Here is a 21323-nt window from a genome sequence, read left to right as displayed (position 1 = left end):
ACCAGCTTCACATCTTGCATCATAGTTTTTATAGTAATTGTATACTTAACAATAGGAGTAAACCTTACAGTTTAATGAGAAACTAGTGTCAGATCATCATTTATATTCTGAAACACTTTATATGAACACTGATCAGAAATCCCACACCAGTACTCCTATGATGATGCCTTATCAATAGGGCTACTCCTGTGCAACAAACCTAATTTTGAAACTGATCCAGCATGCTTCCATTACTCTGTCATCTCTGATGTTACTTTGAGTAACGTTTCTGAAAGCAAGCCTTGTAAATCACTCGTCCCCAACAAAGTGAAAGACCTTTCAAACAAACCACAGGTAAACCTGACTAACTGCCTCAGCGAAGAGATCAGGGTAAATATAGTTGAGGAAGTGCATGGAAATGAGGAAGGTGTGGATGTTATTCTCAAAAACACTTCAACACTACAAACAGATTGACCTTCTTTTCATAAGTTTTCTGCCTTTTGAAGGTAATGGGTCAATATTCTATTAGTGAAATGTACTGCATTAATAAATAAATGTCCACTGGCCACAGTTATTCTAGACAGATTAAATTAAAAAAGCACTTATGCCTAATTATACTTTATGACTAATAATTAGAGTACCAATTGTGAGACAAACAGTTAGGGTAAGAGCTTTATATCTAAATTAATTATGTGGTCAAACCTCCACAACTGCAGTGTTTATTAATTTCTATCTTTGCTATCTCTGAAAGTAATGGAATCATGATCTTGACGTTATGCAAAAATTGCATGCAGGTCTTCTTGCCAATACAGCGGCTGTGTAGAAGGCAAAAGGAAACCATCCCTGCTCAGCTTAGGGCTATTTGGAAAGAAAATATTTCCTGGAAAAAAAAACCTTGCATAACCTCCACCAACTGACCTCCAAGGGCTTTCCAAACCTCAGCCATGACCACATTTATTTGGAAGCCAAACAGATCACATTGAAATTAATGTTTCACCTTACAGCTCATCATCTTGTGTGTCTATAAAATATCAAGCACTGACTGAGACACTTGTGACAACACCAGTTCAGATGGCCAGGAAAAGCTGAAGTTAAATCTGATTTATAAACTAATTTTGAATGAGGTTGCAGTGTGCTTGACTCAATGTGGTGCTGCCCCCTAGTGGGAATGGAAAGTAAAGCTCCTCAAAAAGATGAGACAGACAATTTATCTCTCAATCAGAGCAAACAATCAAGTTATGTTCAAGAGTATTACAATAGCATATCAAATATAATTTATCAAAAATACAGGAGGGGGACAGGGGATAGGGATTAAAACGTTCAGAAACGGACATGATCACTAGATGAAAATCTAACAGCATAAATAAATCAAAAAGCAAAATTCTTAAATGTGATTTCCATCTTGTTAAGAGTTTGCAATACAAGGTCAGTAAAAAGGATCAGCTTTAAAGGTTTAAACAGATTTTTCTAAGATAGTTATTCAAGTAACCATACAACACAGTATAACATAAGTGTAGCATAAAGTCAGAATGACATTCATCTTCATCTTCCTCTGGTTAACATGGCAGCATTTTTTAGTACTCAACAATTTAGTACTCAACACAATACATTCCCAAAATCTTTGTGTATTAATACAGGTGTGTTGAGGAAATCAAGACAAATATACAGTGCATTAGATCAAATTGAGATGTACCAAAATAAAAAACAGCTTATCTGTTTTCTTCCACTATACAGGGAAATACTGAATGCACGTCACATGACCAGAAACACTGTTACATGTATGACTTGGCTTAGCACGTCGTCAGCACTTGGAAAGAATCTCCTGGCAGCTTTTATAAACTTTCACCAAGCAGTTCAGCCTTGGCTTTGAACTCTGAAAGATGAAGAGAGGACTTTGTTAGAAACAGCTTATTGTAAACATGCATGTTTTGAGAAAGGGGTAGAACAGCACAAGGTCTGAGACAAAAGCAAATCAGTTTCGGTGATAGAAACTACAGGTACAAAGGCACAACATTAAAGCCCTCTAACAGTAGTACATTCATCCTCACCTGAAACAATGGGACGACACTTGACACTGCATTAGGGTCTGACGGGTCCTTCAGCAATATGCAAAGGTAATAGATGATTCGCTGCTGTAATAAAAAGACATTAAACATTAAACCTTTCCCCATCTTAAAAAGCAGAAACTGACACAAAAATGTAGTATGAATAATATACATATGCAGACAATTCAATGGAAAGCCCAGGAGAAGAATGGCAATACATGGTATATTTAATTACCATGTAAACAGCTTCATTGATGACGATGTCCTTGATCTTGCTCATCTCAATGAAAGTGGTGTTCTCTCGGCCAGAGGCATAGCTGGAAGACAACTGGATACCCAAGCAGTCGATGACGAGCAAAGACTCGTGGTCTATCTTCACAAAGTGGATGTGAAGGATCATTCCGACCAGGGTGATGAGTATAGCGCTGGACAGGACAGCGGTGTTCTACGAGAGGGGGAAAACACATTTATATGCACATGTATGGTAATACAGATAATGTCACATCTTGGTTAATGCCTTGTTCAGGGTAAAATGTTAATATGCATTATTGTATCCTGTTCATGAATATCCCTGTACACGTGAATCAAAAGGATGTTCTGATTACTACCAATAAAAACTGAGAAATTTTAAATTACACATCACAAAAAGCAGGGATAAGGTGTATACATGCCAATATTTTGTCTAATATGTCTATCTGAGATATCTCGGTCTGGTTTAACATAATGAAAATAATACGTGTTACTGTAAAAATCATGATGTGACTTGCAACAACAACATGCACCAACTTAAAAACGCAATACAGGAGTATTGCAGATGTTAATGGAATATCACGTGCAGTAGACACACTCATACAAATGATGGACTGCTATAGAGATGCAGGAGGCGTAACATGACTCATGATCACTCACTAGATGGATACTGATACAAATTATTTATGCAAGTGATGGGCACACTGGACTGTCAGTTCATCTGTCAATAGAATAACATGGAAAGGGTGAGTATGCTATTGCATGAAAAAAGAGTCCACTCCAGGTTAGATCATATCACAACCCTTACAGCATCTGGTTGATATTTGCCTTACCTCTGTGAAGCAGAACACGGCGTAAGCGACAAGCCAGACAGAGCAGGTGAACACCATCACCTTGCCGATGGACACTTTGGGGGAGCTGACAGTGAACTCCCTGCAGAGGCTGGAGTGACTTTGACAGTCCAGAGATATGGCTTTGCCATTTATGTCGGTGAAACTCTCATCTTCCATAATGAAGGCAAGTCCGGCGTCTCAGAGACAAGAAGGAGAATGAGATGAAGAAGAACTGAAGCACAGACGAGTTGAACACTGGAGATAGCTTACAATTTAGCTAACGTTGGCTAGCTATGAACGGGCTAGGTTAGCAGCATATCAAGTTGTGCTTCGTAACTGAAGTAAAAAAGGACATATACATGCATCCACACGATACTAATTTATTTCGGTTAGAGCCAGAATGAGAAAAAAAACGGAAACAGCACAAAATATTGAATATTTCCAGGAGAAGTAGGACAGAATTGACGCCAAAATCTGGCTTCACATACAGCAGCTGGAAAGTGCAAAGCATTGTGGGCAATCGATATTATTTTCTCTACTACATTTATTGAAATGTTACCTAGCTAATTTTAGGCATAGTGTGAATACTACAAAAATAAAATAAATATTTTATACATAGTGGAAGATATTGATTTCGTGCTGGTTATTCCATACAACACTGACTGGCAAATCCTCCATTTCCCAGAATGCATTGTGTTATTTTTAATGACTTTTGACCTCTGGATAAAAACAAGCCGATCAGCTGATGTAAACTAGCAACAACATCTACAGGGATCTGATACAAAACAGCTCAACCAAGTTTGTAACTAACATTATCTGTGGTAGCACACGGTATGGCGTTAGATAGTGTATATGTCCGACTTTAGATAGTGGCTTATTGTTTGCTGAAGCAGCAGTTTCAGATTTAGAAATAGCCGTCGTCCGCCGGACTGTTAGCCACTAGGTCAATTTTAATGAAGGTTGTTTGTTTGTTTTTCAGGAGTGTGTCCCTTCGTGTATTTATAGTAATTGAAGTGTTATCGAGTTTCTAATCGTGTTTAGGCATAATGACGAGCATGTCAGGCTACTTTTAACTAACAACTTGGCATCGCCAGCTGAACTGTATAACGTTAATATAAGACAGATATATAAGACAAGAGATGCTGGGCAGCTAACGTTAGCTAGCGAGCTGTTTTGGCAATACATAAAGTAAATACATGTCTGGAAATGTATGTTTAAAATTGCTGCCTGGACTGTCTTGCTGTACTACAGACAACAGTATCCTAATTTACAGGTCAGGCACATTCTGTCAAAGTGCTTAGCTGACCATTTCATAATACTGTAAAGGAGTTAGTGGCTTTTTGGAGCATTGGAAAAAAAAATACTTGCATCACATCTTTATAGTGATTGCTAAACTGTGCCATAACCTAGTTTCTTGCACTACTTTACTTTTGCAATCCTAGTCTACTTCCAGAAATACTCACAGCCTCAGTTGCAACTTGTTATCAACAACAAGGGCATCACCTCGACCTGTCAGGTTTGAGATGAGCGGTCAAGGTCCATCTGTAGATAAAGGAATGAATACGGTCCTAGTGTGTCAGGAGAGCTACGCCTGTGGGGGCTCAGATGAGGCTGCGTTTGAATGTGATGAATGTGGCAGCCTGCAGTGTGTCCGCTGTGAGCTGGAGCTCCATCGCCAGGAGCGGATGAGGAACCACGACCGCGTCCGGATCGCTCCGGGTCACGTTCCTTTCTGTGACTCCTGTAAAGGAGACACCAGCTGCCCGGTCAACGGCGGGCGACTGAGAGCTGTGGTGCGCTGCCAGGGATGCAAGATCAACCTGTGTTTGGACTGCCAGAAGCGCACCCACAGCGGGGTGAACAAGAGAAAGCACCCTCTGACCCCTTACCCTCCAGCCAAAGCTGCCCAGGAGAGTGGTGTGGCAGCTGGGGAGACAGAGATGGAGACCCTGAAAGCCAAGCTGGAGAAGGTGTGCAGCTTCCTCTTGGTGGACGACAAGGAGGAGATGCAGGTAAGGTGTCTGAGAAAATGTTTTGTGAGAACCTCTTGAATATGATCACTGTTTTATGATGATGAAAGTGTTGTGTGTTGCTTCCTGCTGTGCTCTCAGCTGAAGGGTGAGGACGACTTTGTGAGCAGACTGGGCTGCAGGCCAGATGAGCTCCTCAAGGTGGTCTCCATCTTTGGGAACACTGGCGAGGGAAAGTCCCACACCCTCAACCATACCTTTTTCCTTGGGAGGGAAGTGTTCAAGACCTCCCCCACCCAGGAGTCCTGCACAGTGGGCGTGTGGGCAGCCATGGACCCTATACACTGGGTGGTAGTCATCGATACGGAGGGACTGCTGGGGGCTGGTAAGGCTCAAACAATGGATCAGTTACCATTATCATGCTATATTTGTTCAAAAGCATATCATGTAGCCCAGGAGAGTGGGAGGTTGTTATCAGAAACATGATATTGCTTGTTTTTTACAATTATGAATTTATGTGAAGCAGACACTTCAGTCGAATTAGCAGGCATACGCATTCGTTCCTCTCTTTCACTGGTCATCAGGAGCCAACCAGGGCCAGCGAACCCGGCTGCTCCTCAAGGTCCTGGCTATCTCCGACCTGGTCATCTACCGAACCCACGCCGACCGTCTCCATGACGACCTCTTCAAGTTCCTCGGTGATGCGTCAGACGCCTACCTGAAGCACTTCACAAGGGAGCTGAAGGCGACCACGACCCGCTGCGGTCTGGACGTCCCGTTGTCCACTCTGGGCCCTGCGGTGATCATCTTCCATGAGACAGTCCACACCAAACTACTAGGATCTGGTACATCAGACGATCAGTCACTTATGATGCTATTTTTATGCTACTTTATCTCTGTACGAATTCAGTGAGCAAGATTGACATAAGATTGTTCAAAGATACTCTCTATTATTACTCTCTTATTATTCTCCCTCCCTAGACAAACCATCCGAGTCGGCCGAGCGTCTGCTCCAGGAGCGTTTCAGGAAGTTGGGTCTATTTCCGGAAGCTTTCAGCTCCATCCAGTACCGCGGGACTCGGACCTACAACCCTCCTACAGACTTCAGCGGTCTGCTGCGCAGCCTGGAGCAGCAGCTGGATAACAACACCACCCGTTCACCACGCTCAGCCAGTGTCATCTATAAGGCTCTGCAGGTAGGAAGGAGGTGGGGGTGCAGGCTGAACATGAAATTGTTTTGTTGACTTTCTGTGATGCTTGTGTTTGTAAGAATACGAATGCTTATCAGAGACCCTCATATAGTCATGTGTCTTGACCTTTTGTAATGTGTCGGAGAGAGAATAGGTTTGTGTGTGTGTTTGTGCGTGCGCATACATATGTATTTGTTAACATTTTAGGCATTTAGCTGACTTACAATGAGCTTTGCTGACTCTCTCTCTCTCTCTCTCTCTCTCTCTCTCTCTCTCTCTCTCTCTCTCCCTCTCTCTCTCTCTCTCTCTCTCTCTCTCTCTCTCTCTCTCTCTCTCTTCCTCTCGCTCTCCCTCTCAGGCGCTGAGTGAGCGCTTCAGCGGGGAGATTGCAGATGAACACCTGACCAGTAACTCTTTCTTCCCAGATGAATACTTTACCTGCTCCAGCATCTGCCTCAGCTGTGGGTGCGTGTCTCTTTCATCACTATACAACACCCGCGGTTCACTCACAAAATCACTGAATGTGCACTTGACAGCACTGGAATGGATAGAATGGGCACGGAAATGAATATTCATTTGGTGCATGAAACTGAAAGATCTGATGTGACGTTACAAAAAAGGTATCAGTTAACTTAACATTCTATGTGTAACAACAAGCATTATCATAAAAATGCTATGGCAGCCATCTGAGGTTTAATGAAGGAGCTTGCCACCATACACCACTGTGTAGTGCCCATTAATTCCTCTATGGTCCACTCACTGGCCCTGTTACTGTAATGTTCTCAGTGGCTTAGCTGAAGTAAAGCCTCAGTCTGCAGCTGCAGCAATTTCCCAACAGTCACTTTCATTTATGTTTTTATTCATGGACGGAAGGCATATTTTCACTGAATTTGATTGACTGAGCTTTTGATACAAAGACTATAAGAGTATATGACAGCTAAACATAAGTCTATATTTGTCTTGAGGCTATAAAACATTGTATTTTTACACTGGTAATGTTTTAAAATTTCCCTTTGGGGATCAATAAAGTATGACATTATAATTATTATTATTAAATAATGAAGTAGCACACCTATATTGGGAGTTGTAATTGGTAATGCAAGTTGAAAAAGGATCAAACCCTTGAATATCCCTGAACTGTAACCAAATAAATTCTGGCCTCTGCTAACTTGGTGTGCTCCCACTTTCAGTTCAGGCTGTAAGAAGAGCATGAATCACCTAAAGGAAGGGATCGACCATGAAGCCAAACATCGCTGCCGCTACTCCGCACAGTACGACAACCGCATCTACACCTGCAAGGTAAGTACAGACACACACACACACACACACACACCCATACTTTGAAGAATACATGCTTGACGTGGTTCTGAGTATCTGTGCTGGACTTCTCAGGCCTGCTATGAGGGAGGGAAGGAGGTAATAGTGGTTCCCAAGACAACGGCCTCATCTGACTCGCCTTGGTTTGGCCTGGCCATCTACGCCTGGTCTGGGTGAGTGCAGCTGCCACAGAAATGGCCTCCCTCTTAACACAAATGATTACATTCATCCCCTTTGTTAACAATAAATGCGAGGGAAAACATCAGTGTTCTTGTCATCTCACCCCCTTGTTAACTCGCCCACTGGCTGTTAAACTGCTCATTTAGATAGATAGTAAAACTTTATTCATCCCGAAGGAATGAATAAACTTGGAACAAGAGAAAGTGCTATAACAAATGTAAGGTAATATTCTTTACATAGAAGAAGATAGCATGAGTTTCCCTTTGTAATGTAAACACCTCTAAGACCAAGTGTAATCTGGTCCCATCATGTTGGAATTGATATGATTTGGTGTTTGTCCAGGTATGTGATCGAGTGTCCCAACTGTGCAGTGATCTACAGAAGCAGGCAGTACTGGTATGGAAATCAGGACCCAGTGGACACAGTGGTCAGAACTGAGATCCAGCACATCTGGCCCGGGGTAAGGCCACACTGGGACAGCCTAAATGAGGTTCACTTAAATCGATTTAAAGAAAATTCCAAGCCAAGACTTCAAAGGCTTTAAGTGGAATTGGTGTATTCCTAGTGTGTGATTCTGTTAGCTTGTTAGTATGTTAAAATGCTGATAAAAGCATATTTGGTCATCAGTGCTGAGTATGGATGGAAAAATGTCTTAGTCATGCAGGACAGCTAGCAAGGCTATTAATGCTGTCTTTGTTAATGGCTGTTCGCAATTCAAAATGCCTGCTCTCTCTTTCTCTTGCCTTCCTTTCAGTGTGATGGTTTTCTGAAAGACAACAACAATGCAGCCCAGAGGTTGCTGGATGGAGTGAACTACATTTCCCAGTCCGTGTCTGAGCTCAGCGTCAAGCCTGCTAAAGCAGTCACCTCCTGGCTAACTGACCAGATCGCTCCAGCCTACTGGAAACCCAACTCCCTTATCCTGGTATATAACTAGAACTGATGGAACAATTTCATCACAAGGTGGAAAATCAGTGTTTGTGGGACCAACACGGAGAGTAGAATTCTTTTTCAGAGCCAAACACCAAGGAAAGAAAGAAAGCTGGAAAAAAAAAAATCATGAGTTGAACTAGTTACCTAGAGCAACTAATGTGTTGTAGAGTCCTGTGCTGTTCATTTCGATAAAACTCAACTTTCTACATAGAAAGACCTTGGTATACAGAGCACAGTGAAACTCAGATAGCTCTGACAATTGATAGCAATGATGCAGCATTTTAAAACACTAAAGAGAAACATGCATTGGTTGCTCAAATGCAGCAGTGGTGAGGGGGAAAGAGGACAGATGGTTGACAGAGAGAACATATTTCCATTAAGCAGTAGGGCTTCAGGGCTTCTAGAGGCTTTGCCCACAAGAGGCCACTAGTGATGCCTGCAAATGGGTGTCTAGATTGGTTGGTACTCAGTAGTCAAGCTTTGCATATGGCTCCTACATGGATAGAGTTTGAAGATGTGGAATGCTGACTCTACTCTATGCTGCCTTTAGATTCTACAGAATGTTCCCACAGACATTTTGTATTTCATCGCTGTTGAGTGAAAACCTTGTATCTCCAAAATGTATACTTTTCAGGAGCTAAAAAAGCAGCCTAATTTTTAGCTCGCCTACCATGCCTTTTTGAGGGTTTGAAAGGGTTTTTTAAGTCTAGGGATGGTAGAATTGTCTCAACCTATAGAAGGCCATGTAATCATTTAAGTGAAAACATGAAAATCACCAAGAGTTACAGGGTTTTCACATGGCGACAGCGATTTGCAACATGCACGCTTTATGTCCACAGTATGACAGTTGGCAGTACTCTCATGCCATGTGTCCTCTTCATGTGTGTGTTGTAGAAATGCCATACATGTGGGGAAGAGTTCCAGCCCAACGACACGAAGCACCACTGCCGTGCCTGTGGGGAAGGCTTCTGTGACGCCTGCTCCTCCAAGACCCGTCCGGTCCCGGAGAGGGGCTGGGGTCTGGCCCCCGTCAGAGTCTGCGATGCATGCTTCCACAACAGGGGGATCCCGACCGGTATGCAAATTAGTCCTTGCATCAGCTTTTTTATTCTAACACATTGAAGCCATTGTATTGAGACACATTTACATACTTTTAGATGCTTCTGTCTGTCTGTAGATATCTGTTTCTGTGTTCTGGGTATGAAACATAAATGCCTGACTTTATGTGTGCATGTTTCCCTGTTCTAGAGTTGCTGGATGCTGCCTTGGAGGAGGAGGAGGGAGGCACCCTGATAGCCAGGAAGGTTGGGGAGGCCGTCCAGAACACTCTAGGAGCTGTAGTCGGCGCCATCGACATCCCTCTCGGTGAGCTTTGGCTTCAGTAAGACGCAATAGACAAAATAATGCAGATAGAGAGCACTATTGCTCAAGCCATTACCACTAGAAGCAAGGAGAGTGGGGAACACTGAAACCAGTCCTGTCAAGTGGATATTAATGCCATACAGAGGTAAAAATAATTGGGTAGTGATATTTAGGAGGGGTTCACATCGCACTTCATGCTAACTTCAAGACCCCATGAAACGGCATCATTCCTTCTTTGATTTGATGTATTTCCAACCAGTAAACCAATTGAATATCTGTCAAGCAGAGAAAGGCAGTTTTATTTGATGGGAGGGGCGGAGGGGCGGGATTGTTACTCTGTTTTCCAGGAAGTAAAAGTAATAGGAGGGTTAATTCATGGGGACTTTAAGTGTTACCTATGGTTGTTTACTAGTTCTCTATAGTTCCCCTAATTTTAGAAATCACAAATTGCTCCGTAAGTCAGACTCACTCACTCATCGATAACCTCTGCTGACTCCCAGGCTTGGTGAAGGACGCAGCGCGCCCGGCCTACTGGGTCCCGGATCAGGACATCCACTCCTGCTGTGACTGCCAGAGGGAGTTCTCCCCGCGTCTCTCCATCCACCACTGTCGCGCCTGCGGCCAGGGCGTGTGCGACGACTGCTCCCCCGAGCGCCGCGCCGTGCCCTCCCGAGGCTGGGACCACCCGGTGAGGGTCTGCAGCGGCTGCGGCCAGAAACCGGGGGAGCTCTAGCAGGACGAGGAGGGGGATCGCAGCGGGACAGTCCGGGAAGCCAGCCTCTACAGGAACTGGAACCATTTTGACCCCTTGTCTCTGGCTAAAGCGCTTCAGTCCAGTGTTGTTTTTGATTGGCATTTCCTGGCTGCCACTAGACTGCCTGTGGTGGGTTGGACTCCTTTTTTTTTTTTTTTTTTTTTGACGCCGTCCTCACGTCAACTCAGTCCCTTTATGCTATTTCACTTTAATACACCTACATTTTAGACTGTGAAGAATAACAGTCAGAGTGAGACTGATATATCCAGAAGGAAGGAGAGATATAACAACTCAGAATGGTGTTATGAAAGTGAGTATCGTATACGCTTGATTACAGTTGAGCTCGGGTTAATTTCTATGTAATCCCTTTGATCCTATGAAATCTGTTTGTATTGATGCACATCAAACCTGAACTCCTTTGACAATCCATCCCGGTGTGACACACTAGTACTATTAAAACCTTTTGTAGTCTGGGACTATATGCGTAAAGCTTCTAATAATACGAGTACTGATTGAGCGTCATATCCCGATCTCAGGTGAGCGCTTTTATTCTAAGATTCTTTATGCATGACGGCCTAGATATTTAGGAATGGCTTTAGAGGACTTGGAAACGATGGAAAACTTGCAAAATGATCCGCCACAATTCATTTTGATCCATTTTGTCATGGATCTACAGTAGTTTTCCTCTGCTTCAGCCCTGCAAGCTTTAGCTTTCCTGTCACTGTCTTTGGCTTCAAGTGGATGAGAAGAATCAGAAGCCACTGATGTACTGCAGCACCAAGATGCATTCCATGTTATATTACTTAATAGTAATAACTACCTGCATAATCCCTTGACCCCTTGTGGTTGTATGTGCATTTGAAGGGGCAGATGATGATAGAATAGCCTTAATAATGCTGTCCATATTGACTGTTTAATTTTATATAGAATATATATATGGAAAACGTTTACTATAATAGGGAAAAGACATTTTTAAATTGCCTCTTTTGTTTTTAAAATGTCAAACTACTAATTCTATCAACAAGACATAATCTGACTGCAATGGAATGAAATGCAACAGGAACTGCTTTTAATGAGTGGCTGGCTCACAGTAGTAATACGGTACAGAAAAAACATCTTTGAGGCTGGCCCCTCAAAACAGGAGATAATAAGGAGATAATCCTTACTCCGTCAACTCAGGCTGTGTAGCTAGCTAGCTAGGATCACTTAATGAGCTGCAGCGCCAAGTCGGCGATGTTCCAGGTTGCCTTTATTGCAACAAGACTGCACAGAATAATTGATAGTTGCATCGTGCCACGTAACTGACTTGACAATTATTTGGTTAATATATCATAGGGTGCAGTTGGGCTTTGTGCTGAACACCTATCCAGGGCATTGTGAAATCTGACTGCAGTGAAGGCAACCAGGTATTTTGTCCAGTAACTGACTGGGAGAGTTGGTTTAATCAGGATGTAAACAAATAAGCTGGAATAATGACCTTTGACCTTGATCAGTGAACTCTCTCATCATCACTGTTCCTGTCTCAGAGAGCAAAGCTAAAAGAATACAGATATCAGACTGAACAGATCAATACCTTTTTGTTCATGTATGCTCATGTAATAAACTGCAGAAACTCAATGATCTGTGTGTGTATCTTTCAAAAACAAACCACAATGTCACAAAGTCAATGGTTTTTAATGTATTTTTTAGAATATAATCTTCACCATTCAACAATTACAAAAAGTTGCATTGACTAATAAACACAGTATCTTCCTTTTAAAATCTAGATGAGCACCATCCTAAAAAGTCAAGTTAATCAAGTCTTAAGTAATTGCACTTCTTTTGGACAAAATACAGTAGACAAGATCTAACTGTAGTAATTGTGTTCACTCATGCATGTAGCACTCATTTCCCGTTGGCACCAACAAGTCTGCATATAAAATGATCTCATTCTCCTGAGTCTTCAGTGTGACTTTCTTGAGGACAACACTGTTTTCCTCCTAATTACACGTTCAGTACAAACTCTTGGAAATGTACTGCATATATTGGCTCTTGGGTTAAGAATAGTCACATCTCTTTAGCTAGCCTAGCCCTTTGAATTGCAGTGTGTGTGTGCAGTATCTAGAAGCTGAAGCCTTGTTTTCAGCTCAGTCTCTGAATACAAGACTGTGGATACATTCAGCAGGAGAGTACGGCATCCATCTTTTGAAACATAAGAGGAAGCATGTCAGCTCTGCTATGTATGACATTACCAAATAATCAGTACTGTTCCTCTCACTGAACGCAGCTCAGGCTAGGTGCCGTCTTCCCCTAGTAGCCCGCCTGCTGCTCCCCTCCTTCCTGGTAGTCGGTGTTATATGGGAAGTAGTACAGGTCGTGTTTGACAGCCATGAGCAGGCCGGGAAGCCCCCTGCGGCCGCCCAGTTGGGAGGAGAAGACCACGCTGGGGATCAGGTCCTTTGCGGCCGGGTGCGGTGATGGGATGGTCCTCAGCAGGGAGCCGTCCTTTAGGCTCCACAGCCTTGTGTAGCAATCCTGGCCCACTGGAGGAGGAGAGAGAGAGGGCGAGAAGGAGGAAGATGAGAAGATGTTGTGTAAGGTGTGTGTGTCTGTGTTGCGTGGTATTTTTTTGTATATTTCATTACGAGATCAGGAAAGCGGGGAGAGGAGCTTTGGTGGGAATCAATCCTAGGCCAGTGGGAGCACACATAGTCACATAACACACACAATCTCTGAAACTATCTCTGAACTATCCCTGAGCATTGTGTCTGTGTTTTTATGTGTGGTGTGTAACTGTATGATGGTGTGTTGGGGCTTGTGTTGACATAAGTATGTAAGGTAGTTTAAAAATCAAAATGGTGCTCAGTAGTCAGTATGTAGGTACAGCATGTGTTGTCTACTCCTACCTGCTAACAGCAGCCCCTCAGGCTCATTGACGTGGATGGGAAGGTAGGCGTGCTCATTATGATGCCCTTTGTACTCCTGCACTGCCTTCGTCACTCGCACGTCCCACAACTTGATCTGCACACAAAAAAGGAAAAAAAAAACCACACAAATGTTTCCATTTCAGGATGGATGAGTGAAGTCAATGTAATAACAACAGCACCCACATGAGTATATGTCTTTATAAGGGTCCCAGGATGAGACTATATTTCTTATTTGGGTCCTGTGCTGAGAAAGTTTAGAGACCCTAGATTCCATTGAGAGCACTCTTTGGTTGGGTCAGTGCAAACTACTAGGTCATATCAGGGCATTTTGGGTCAATGGCTGCTAAGTATAATGTACATTTGGCTTGAGATAGTAAAATGTAAAGGGTCAATATGATTTTGGTCAGCTAAAGTTGCAAATGATAAGGGCTCAACAGCAATACCAATATATACTATTATTATTTTTATTACTCTTCTATAATTTGTTTATTATTCTTAGTGTACTGTCCTTACATGCCCTAGCTGCTGTGATGCTGCATTTTCCCCTCAGGATCAATAATGCACTATCCTATCCTATGGCTAATTATTATCTCACTTATCTTTCCCCTGTAGAATATAGCCTCAAATACATTGTGCAATATTAAAAACATTGAGTTGGCTCTGGTCCCAAAAACCCCACTTGGCCCTGCTGTGAAAAAGTGGCTAACATTTAAGTAGTGGCTGCCAAATATTTCCCATGAGACCCAAATTGAGGACATTAGCCTCACCCCGGGACCCAAGCACATTAAACATACTAGTGCTTTGTCACACTAGGCATAGGTCTGTGACCCATTGTGTAAAAAAATCTTGCTTTAAAGCCAAGCATCTGACCTGGCCCAGCATGTCAGCAGCCAGCAGGTAGTTCTCATCCTGCAGGATGCGTACGGAGGTGATGGCCGATTCCTGGTGGAAGCGGCTGGCCTTCCAGCTGTGGTCCCTGCGGCCGCGCTGCCGCAGGTCAATGCTGAATATTTCCCCCGATCGGCAACCGTTAAACAGCACAGGGGCCTGGGGGGAAGAGAGAGGGAAGAGAGTGAGGAGTAAAGAGAAAGAAGGTTTTAAGCATACAGTATTAGTGGCAATACTACATTCATGTGTTCATGTAGTTCATCTTCTTGAATAACATAAGTGAGTGGAAACTGTAGATGAGATGAGCTCACTTCTTTAAATCAATGATACATTTTTCCTTCCTTGCTATTTTCCATTTCTTACGCAAACATGCTTAAATCAGTTTAATGCATCATACAACTCACCCTAAGGGCAAACTGCTGTGCCAAGACATCGCTGCTCACGCTGTACGTCTGCGTTCGGCCCGTCTCTGCATCCTTCAGTATTACCCTACGAGACAGGCCTGCCAACACATGCAAGCACACACACATATTTTAGTTTTAGAACTTTGTGGAAAGGAAACGTACAAATATTTTGGTTTGTAACCAAGTATAACATGAGCCTGTAGCCAGCTGGCCAGTCTGGTTTCTATTTTCTATACTCTATCCTTATTTTACTCCATTCTGTATGGTCAGAAACGACCGAACTGTGTAATCCATTTAAACACTGCTATTAAAATATCCTAAGAGTTTTCCCTACATATTAAACTTTTAAGCCGACCATGTAGCCTTTATGACCCAAAGCAAATTCGAACCCCATGTTGGCTATTAAAATATTTACTTCTTTTCTGTGCCAGTAGCTTTTGAATAACTTCTAATCGAGTCTTGGATTTGGTTTCAAACCGTGTTACAGTAGCCTTGTTAGCCCATAAAGATGATTTTAGAGTGTTCAACACCCCATCGCCATGCAAAACTCACCCCACTAGCAACTTGATCACCCTAAGCTTCTACAGAAACCAGTGACACCCCTGATTTGATTATGAGTAGCAGTAAAATGGTGATGATGTGACTGACCTGTGCTGAAGGTCTTGTCTGCCTGGGGGTTGAGACACCAAGCACAGGACCAGGCTGTGGATATCTTAAAGCTACACAGCATCCCTGGCTGGTCTGAGGAGGAGAGGACACCAGAGCAAAGATGAGAGAGGAGGAAGGCGGGTAGAGAGTGGGTGAAGAGTGGTAGAATGTGTTAGAGACAGATAAAGTTAAAAAGGGGAGGAAAACAAATCAATGTAGACATAAAATGCGTGCTTTCTGGTCATCAGATATATGTATGAAGAGACTGCACACATGCATATATTATAGATGTAGTCCTTTTTTTCTGGGTTGGAACCTAGTGAGAGGTCATAGATTAATGAGGGTCAGAATGTTCTAATTTTCTATTCTGGCAAAATTGCTTTCAAAAGCTATGTTGCCAAAGCCTTGACGTAAGTCCCTGCAACCTAAGTTGGCTGAAATACGATACAGTAGGCCAATATAGTCTAAAGTAGTGTGAGTAACCTGAGAAAAAACACTATTCTATTTAATCTTACCAGGGTTGGAGTTGCTGAAGAGGGAAGCAGGCAGTAAACTGACGCAGCCAGGAGTGTCTGCCATTCCCACCAGACACAGCCTGACAGAGGGGCTCAATCAAGGAAAATAAAAGGCAGCAGATGCTTGTGGAAAGAAAAAGTTATGGCTACTGCTTTGGCTGTGTGACATTAGGAAATCCATCTGAAGCACTGCACTTTTGACAGAGATGGGACATTTTTAACTTTTAGTGCCTGGCACGTTGAGCAATAAAAACACACTTCACTGTCCACACTGTTAATAGCGGATCCTTTCTGTTGAAAACATCAGGAAGAACTGTAAAGGGACGTCCCAAGTGGTCTGGCAGCCTTCCTGATGTTTTTAACATCGTGTCTGAAATACAGGAATAATTCATGTATGCAGTGCTCTATGAGATGGAATGATAAGTCGTCGAATTAACCGCTGAACCAAAGCAGCACTTGAGCTGTGAGACAAATGGACAAGCTCAAAACTCTACAAGAGTTTAAGAATATAAGAAGGATACAACACGTGAGAGTCTGGGTGGTTGACTGAGGCCCAGCAGATGGAGTTCACCTGAAACACAGACATTTAACCAGAACAGAGGTGTAAAAATGCACTGATGTTGGATGAAACCACATATTTCCAAAATTAAAATGTTCAGGAGTTGAGAAAAAGTGATAGATTTTGCCATTTTTGGAAATATACGATGAGAATTGAATGGGCTTCATGGGCTCTGAGGTCATGGAACCCACTCAGCATATGAGGGACAACCTAAATTTTTAATTAATGTATAAAAATAGAACATTTAACTGAATTAAAGAGGTGTACACATCCACAAGACAGATGCAAAGGGTAGAACACAGGTTAAATTCAACTACAAAAGGTGTGTACAAATTCATGGTCGGCGCCCCCGGCTCCTGCAACCCCTTCCCACCTTGCGGTTTGTAAAATAGAGGTTGTCACACATTTCCACAGACAGAGAGCCCTTGCTGCAGCCGCTGAAGTGCATGATGCCGTACTTGCAGCCTCCATGAGAGACATCGTTGACCGTGAACACTCGCTCGCACGCCGAGTCCCCCTGGGGAAGACGAGGAAGGTGTGGGAGGAGGATGGAGCAGAAAGATGTTGTGAACATCAGCAAATATGTTAGAAAAAAGTTCAAAATTGTACATACTCCATTTTGCTGTGTATGTGCTTCAGCAAATCTGCTTCTGACCTACTGTAAATCCTAAATTGTTTATTACAGTGTTGCTGGTAGTGTATATGAATAAGCCTCTGTGTGTGTGTGTGTGTGTGTGTGTGTGTGTGTATGTGTGTGTGTGTATGTGTGTGTTAGGGTTGCACAATTAACAAAAAGCAACTGAAATTGCAATACTGACTACTGAAATATCCAAATTATAAGAATTACGTTTTTTCCCAGAGGGAAAAGTGTTTCAGACAGTCCCTAAACAATGTTCTTTGGTTTTGTGCAGAATCTCTGGGCCATAAATCAACTTGCAAATTGGAGAAGATCTTTCATAATATTCAAATTGAAGATTAGCCACCATTTTATAACACAAAATTGTGTTTTTCTAACTCCTGAAAACAAAATGATGTAGAAAAACCTGTGACCACACGTATTACAACTGCAATATTCAGCGTATCACAATATGATTTTTTGTGTCAACATCGTGAAGCCCTAGTGTGTGTGTGTGTGTGCACTCACCACTATGAGTCTGAAGTTGTCTGTGTCGGGGTTGCTGTTGTCGCTGCTCTGGATCTCCAGTTTGTGGCGTCTCATTCCGCTCACCTTCACCTCATGGACCAACCTGGAGACACACAGTAACCATGGTAACACTGGCTAGCACTGCTGGCACTTTTACAATTACACATTAATTACATTTTATCTACACACAGACAGACAGACAGCACTATCACGACATAATATCCCACACCATGTGACGAAACACAAAAATGAGCCCCACGCCACAACAGACCCCCGAGTCCAGCTCTAATATTATTTTGTCTGCCTTCTTGACTTCTTCCCATTATTTTGTTTGGTAACTGTAGCAATTATGTGCCAATTAAATTCCCATAATTCAAATTCAATTGTCAAGCGGCACAGGTTTCAGCCCATACCTTTACTGTTCCTAAAATGTCATATTTCCCCTGTGTTCCCCAATGTTTCTGTTTTCCTTTTACTGCAAAGCATTTTATGACTGTTTTGAAAACCACTTAATAATTTATTACCACTATTATTACTGCTAAGTGCCAGTTGGGCTACACAATGAAAGAAAATGAACTCTCCTCATATAGAACTGATTAGCATTATTTTAGGACTTTGTTCCACTTGGGTCATTTTCTGTAATGTATTACAGCTGTGGGTATCCAAATAAATTATTAGAAGTAATTAGGGTACTAGAAGTACAGCTGTGTGTGCGTCCATGTGTGTGCACACACACAGCATTGATACAGTACCTACAGTAGGAGTTCCCAGGTAACAGGCCAAGGTGTCTTTTCTGCAGCAGTAGAGATGTGTTCAGTCCTGCTCTTGGTGCTTTCTGTTAAGCAGGTGATACAAGTTGCATCATATCAATAAAAAATGCTTCAGCACAGTCTCTATCAAGGCAGTGATCATTTATGTGTTCATTCTATTTGGCAACCAAACCTACTGGACTAAATATCCAATCCAATCTAATGACTAATCCGTGACCTAATCAGCTTTCAATTTCAAGGACAATTAAAATTTTTTATCTTTTTTATCTAGACTGACTTGCCAGAAGTGTACACCAACAGTAGGAAAAAGTCTATTTGTGAGTTTCATTATTGCAAGCAACCTAAAACATTACAAATATAAAGTACAACATTACAATGCTAAGAGCTAGAGAAGGTTAGAGATTTCCCCCCACAGCAGACTTACTTTCCTGGGCTTCTCATCCTCTGTGAGCATCCTGGATCTCTGTTTCTCCCTTTCTTTCTCCTGCAGCTGCTCTTTGGTCAGCGGGTTACAGTTGTTGTGTCCCGGCAACAGGCGGAAATAACGGTTTTTCTCTGGATCAAAGTAGAACCCTGGCAGCTCTGGCAATGGGACAGCAGACAGGGTTCACTGAATGTGTTAAAGACGGTAAATTGGTCGGAGTGTGAACAAGGGCATAACAGGTGGACAAATGGAGTATGCATGCCTCTTTTTCTGGCAATTTAAAGTACATCCAACTATCCTGTTTACAGTGCTATAATCTATATAAAATCTACACATATATCTATCGTCTAGAACAGAGCTGGTTCAAAGGGATGGCAAAGTGAAAAGTTGTGTGTCTTAATTGATCGTGTACAACGTCAAACCTCAAACTGTAACTTCACTGTGCTCACTTCCATGAGACGTTCATTCCATCCAAGACAACGTGGGAAGGACTTTCTCCACAAGGACGCAAGTATCTACTTGGATTTTATATTTAGCCACTGGAAAAATAACTAAAAGGCAACTAATATTGAAACAGGCCAGCCTCCTTAAAATCCCTTTACATATTTTAGCTTCACATTAATACAGAGCCTAGTGAAATATACTGTATCATGATTCTGTCTTACCGTCACTGTTCCTACAACTTTTCTGCGGTAGGTCATCTATGGTTAAACTATAGATGACCATAGATGATCTTCTACCACAGAAAAGTTGTCTATGGTTAAACTATCTTGAGATAGTAAAGAAATGCAGTTCGTTGACACTCCCTTATGAACAGGAAGGGAAACTATGGAAAGGTAAACAAAGAAAGAACCTAGGTAATCCTTGACACCAGAGAGAACAGTATCCCACCAGATGATACTACACTTACAGTCTTCAGACATATTTAAATGAGATATTCTACAATAACTAAAGTGATATGGGAGAGCGGCAGTGTGATTGCCTTGTGTGGTACTGACCAGGTGCAGCACTGCTGGCCTTAGAAGAGGAGGAGGAGGAGGAGGAGGAGGAGGAGGAGGAAGATGAAGATGAGGAGGAAGAGGAGGACTGGTCTTCATAGCTCCTCTGAGAGCCTCTAAAGGATGGCCCTGCTTCATTATGTCCATACCTGTGGATGGAAATAAAGCATTCTTCAATATCAACATAAGGACGAATGGCATTTTGCTGACGTTACAAACAGTTACAAACTAATTTAATCATGCATAACGTAAAGGCAATTTAGTTTGCATTCGTTGTAAATTACATATGACTTGCATTAGTGATCAAATTCATCACTAACTTTAACTCACCGGTGTTCTTCCTGTGTTGATCTGTGCCTGTTACCTCTGTACCATCCGTGGCGCCTGCGCGGTCGCTGCCCCTCTTTCCAGTTCCACTTCTTCATCCCTGGTGTTTGGGCCCCAAAGTAAATGATCCTGACAGCACTTTGTCATTCACTTGTGTGTTTATGAAACACGGCGATACAACGATACAGCGTGTTTACTTTCTTAGCTAGCAAGTTGGCTATCGTTAGCATTCATGTGCTAACGTTAGACATCTTCCCCGACAGTGATGATATTCCTGTTAAACATTCAAACTGGATAGAATTGAAAGCGCCTTTTAATGCTTTAATAAGCGCGGCTTCCTTCTGAGGTAAACTATCTATACTTCCCAAACTCTTTACATAACATTACAGTTAAATACCCGATGAGCTAAATACTGTACACAAAGTTCCTGCCATGTTGGAGCCACGTGATTAATTAAGTCCCGCCCTCTGAGAGATGTCATTGGTCGACCGTTCACAATGATGTCTGACGTTGCAGGCATTGATCGTTCCATTCATTGGCTGTTTTGTCCAGTGAATTATTTTTTCCAAGCCATCAAAATATGGTATAGAAATTGTATTTGTTTCATTGGATTCACCGGGAAGGTAAAGTTTTCATTGAAAAACAGACAAAACACACCAAAATACACACTCAAAATAACTATCGAATACAAACCAAATGCATTTTATTTTAGCCTCTTTCAATTCCAATGAATAAAATGAAATTGTTGCATTATAGGCTGGTGGATCACATTGTCCAAACGGCCATCAGCAACTATTCATCACAGACCCTGGAAAAGCACACCCCATATTGACACAGGTCACGGTGTATTTTAAATAATTTCAAAACCTGTAGTTTTCTCTTTAATAAAGTAGAATTTGAATTTATTTCCTAAAGTTATTAAATGTAC

The 21323-nt window shown here is 42.3% G+C and overlaps 3 protein-coding genes across 4 annotated transcripts; 1 reads left to right on the top strand and 2 right to left on the bottom strand.

The window, feature by feature from the left end:
• Positions 1–984: 984 nt before the first annotated feature.
• Positions 985–3658, bottom strand: pigh (phosphatidylinositol glycan anchor biosynthesis, class H). Its single transcript, XM_071907491.2, has 4 exons — positions 3107–3658; positions 2260–2469; positions 2028–2111; positions 985–1852 (listed from the first exon to the last, which is right to left on the bottom strand). The coding sequence occupies exons 1-4, from the start codon at positions 3281–3283 to the stop codon at positions 1781–1783; spliced, it is 543 nt and encodes a 180-aa protein (XP_071763592.1). The 5' UTR covers positions 3284–3658; the 3' UTR covers positions 985–1780.
• An 841-nt stretch (positions 3659–4499) lies between these two features.
• On the top strand, positions 4500–12429 carry zfyve1 (zinc finger, FYVE domain containing 1). Its single transcript, XM_071902849.2, has 12 exons — positions 4500–5118; positions 5218–5461; positions 5661–5921; positions 6058–6272; positions 6625–6731; positions 7457–7565; positions 7659–7756; positions 8106–8223; positions 8518–8688; positions 9591–9771; positions 9945–10061; positions 10559–12429. The coding sequence occupies exons 1-12, from the start codon at positions 4630–4632 to the stop codon at positions 10789–10791; spliced, it is 2343 nt and encodes a 780-aa protein (XP_071758950.1). The 5' UTR covers positions 4500–4629; the 3' UTR covers positions 10792–12429.
• A 72-nt stretch (positions 12430–12501) lies between these two features.
• Positions 12502–20826, bottom strand: wdr21 (WD repeat domain 21). 2 transcript variants are annotated; one of them, XM_071903024.2, is made up of 13 exons: positions 20399–20826; positions 20069–20217; positions 19071–19228; positions 18629–18711; positions 17877–17979; positions 17106–17249; positions 16695–16744; positions 16174–16253; positions 15659–15751; positions 15011–15108; positions 14589–14765; positions 13698–13812; positions 12547–13334 (listed from the first exon to the last, which is right to left on the bottom strand). In XM_071903024.2, exons 1-13 carry the CDS (start codon positions 20491–20493, stop codon positions 13102–13104), a joined length of 1578 nt encoding a protein of 525 aa, XP_071759125.1. In that variant the 5' UTR covers positions 20494–20826; the 3' UTR covers positions 12547–13101. The 2 variants fall into 2 exon arrangements, with proteins under 2 accessions (XP_078145937.1, XP_071759125.1); XM_078289811.1 differs by lacking the exons at positions 20069–20217; positions 20399–20826 and having other exon boundaries at positions 12502–13334; positions 18633–18711; positions 19071–19126.
• Between the last annotated feature and the right edge of the window lie 497 nt (positions 20827–21323).

This window comes from Centroberyx gerrardi, chromosome 18, assembly GCF_048128805.1.
Source record: "Centroberyx gerrardi isolate f3 chromosome 18, fCenGer3.hap1.cur.20231027, whole genome shotgun sequence".
NCBI classification, from domain to species: domain Eukaryota; kingdom Metazoa; phylum Chordata; class Actinopteri; order Beryciformes; family Berycidae; genus Centroberyx; species Centroberyx gerrardi.
The sequence above is the reverse complement of the archived record's forward strand: the minus strand, read 5'-3'. Positions and strand labels throughout refer to the sequence as shown.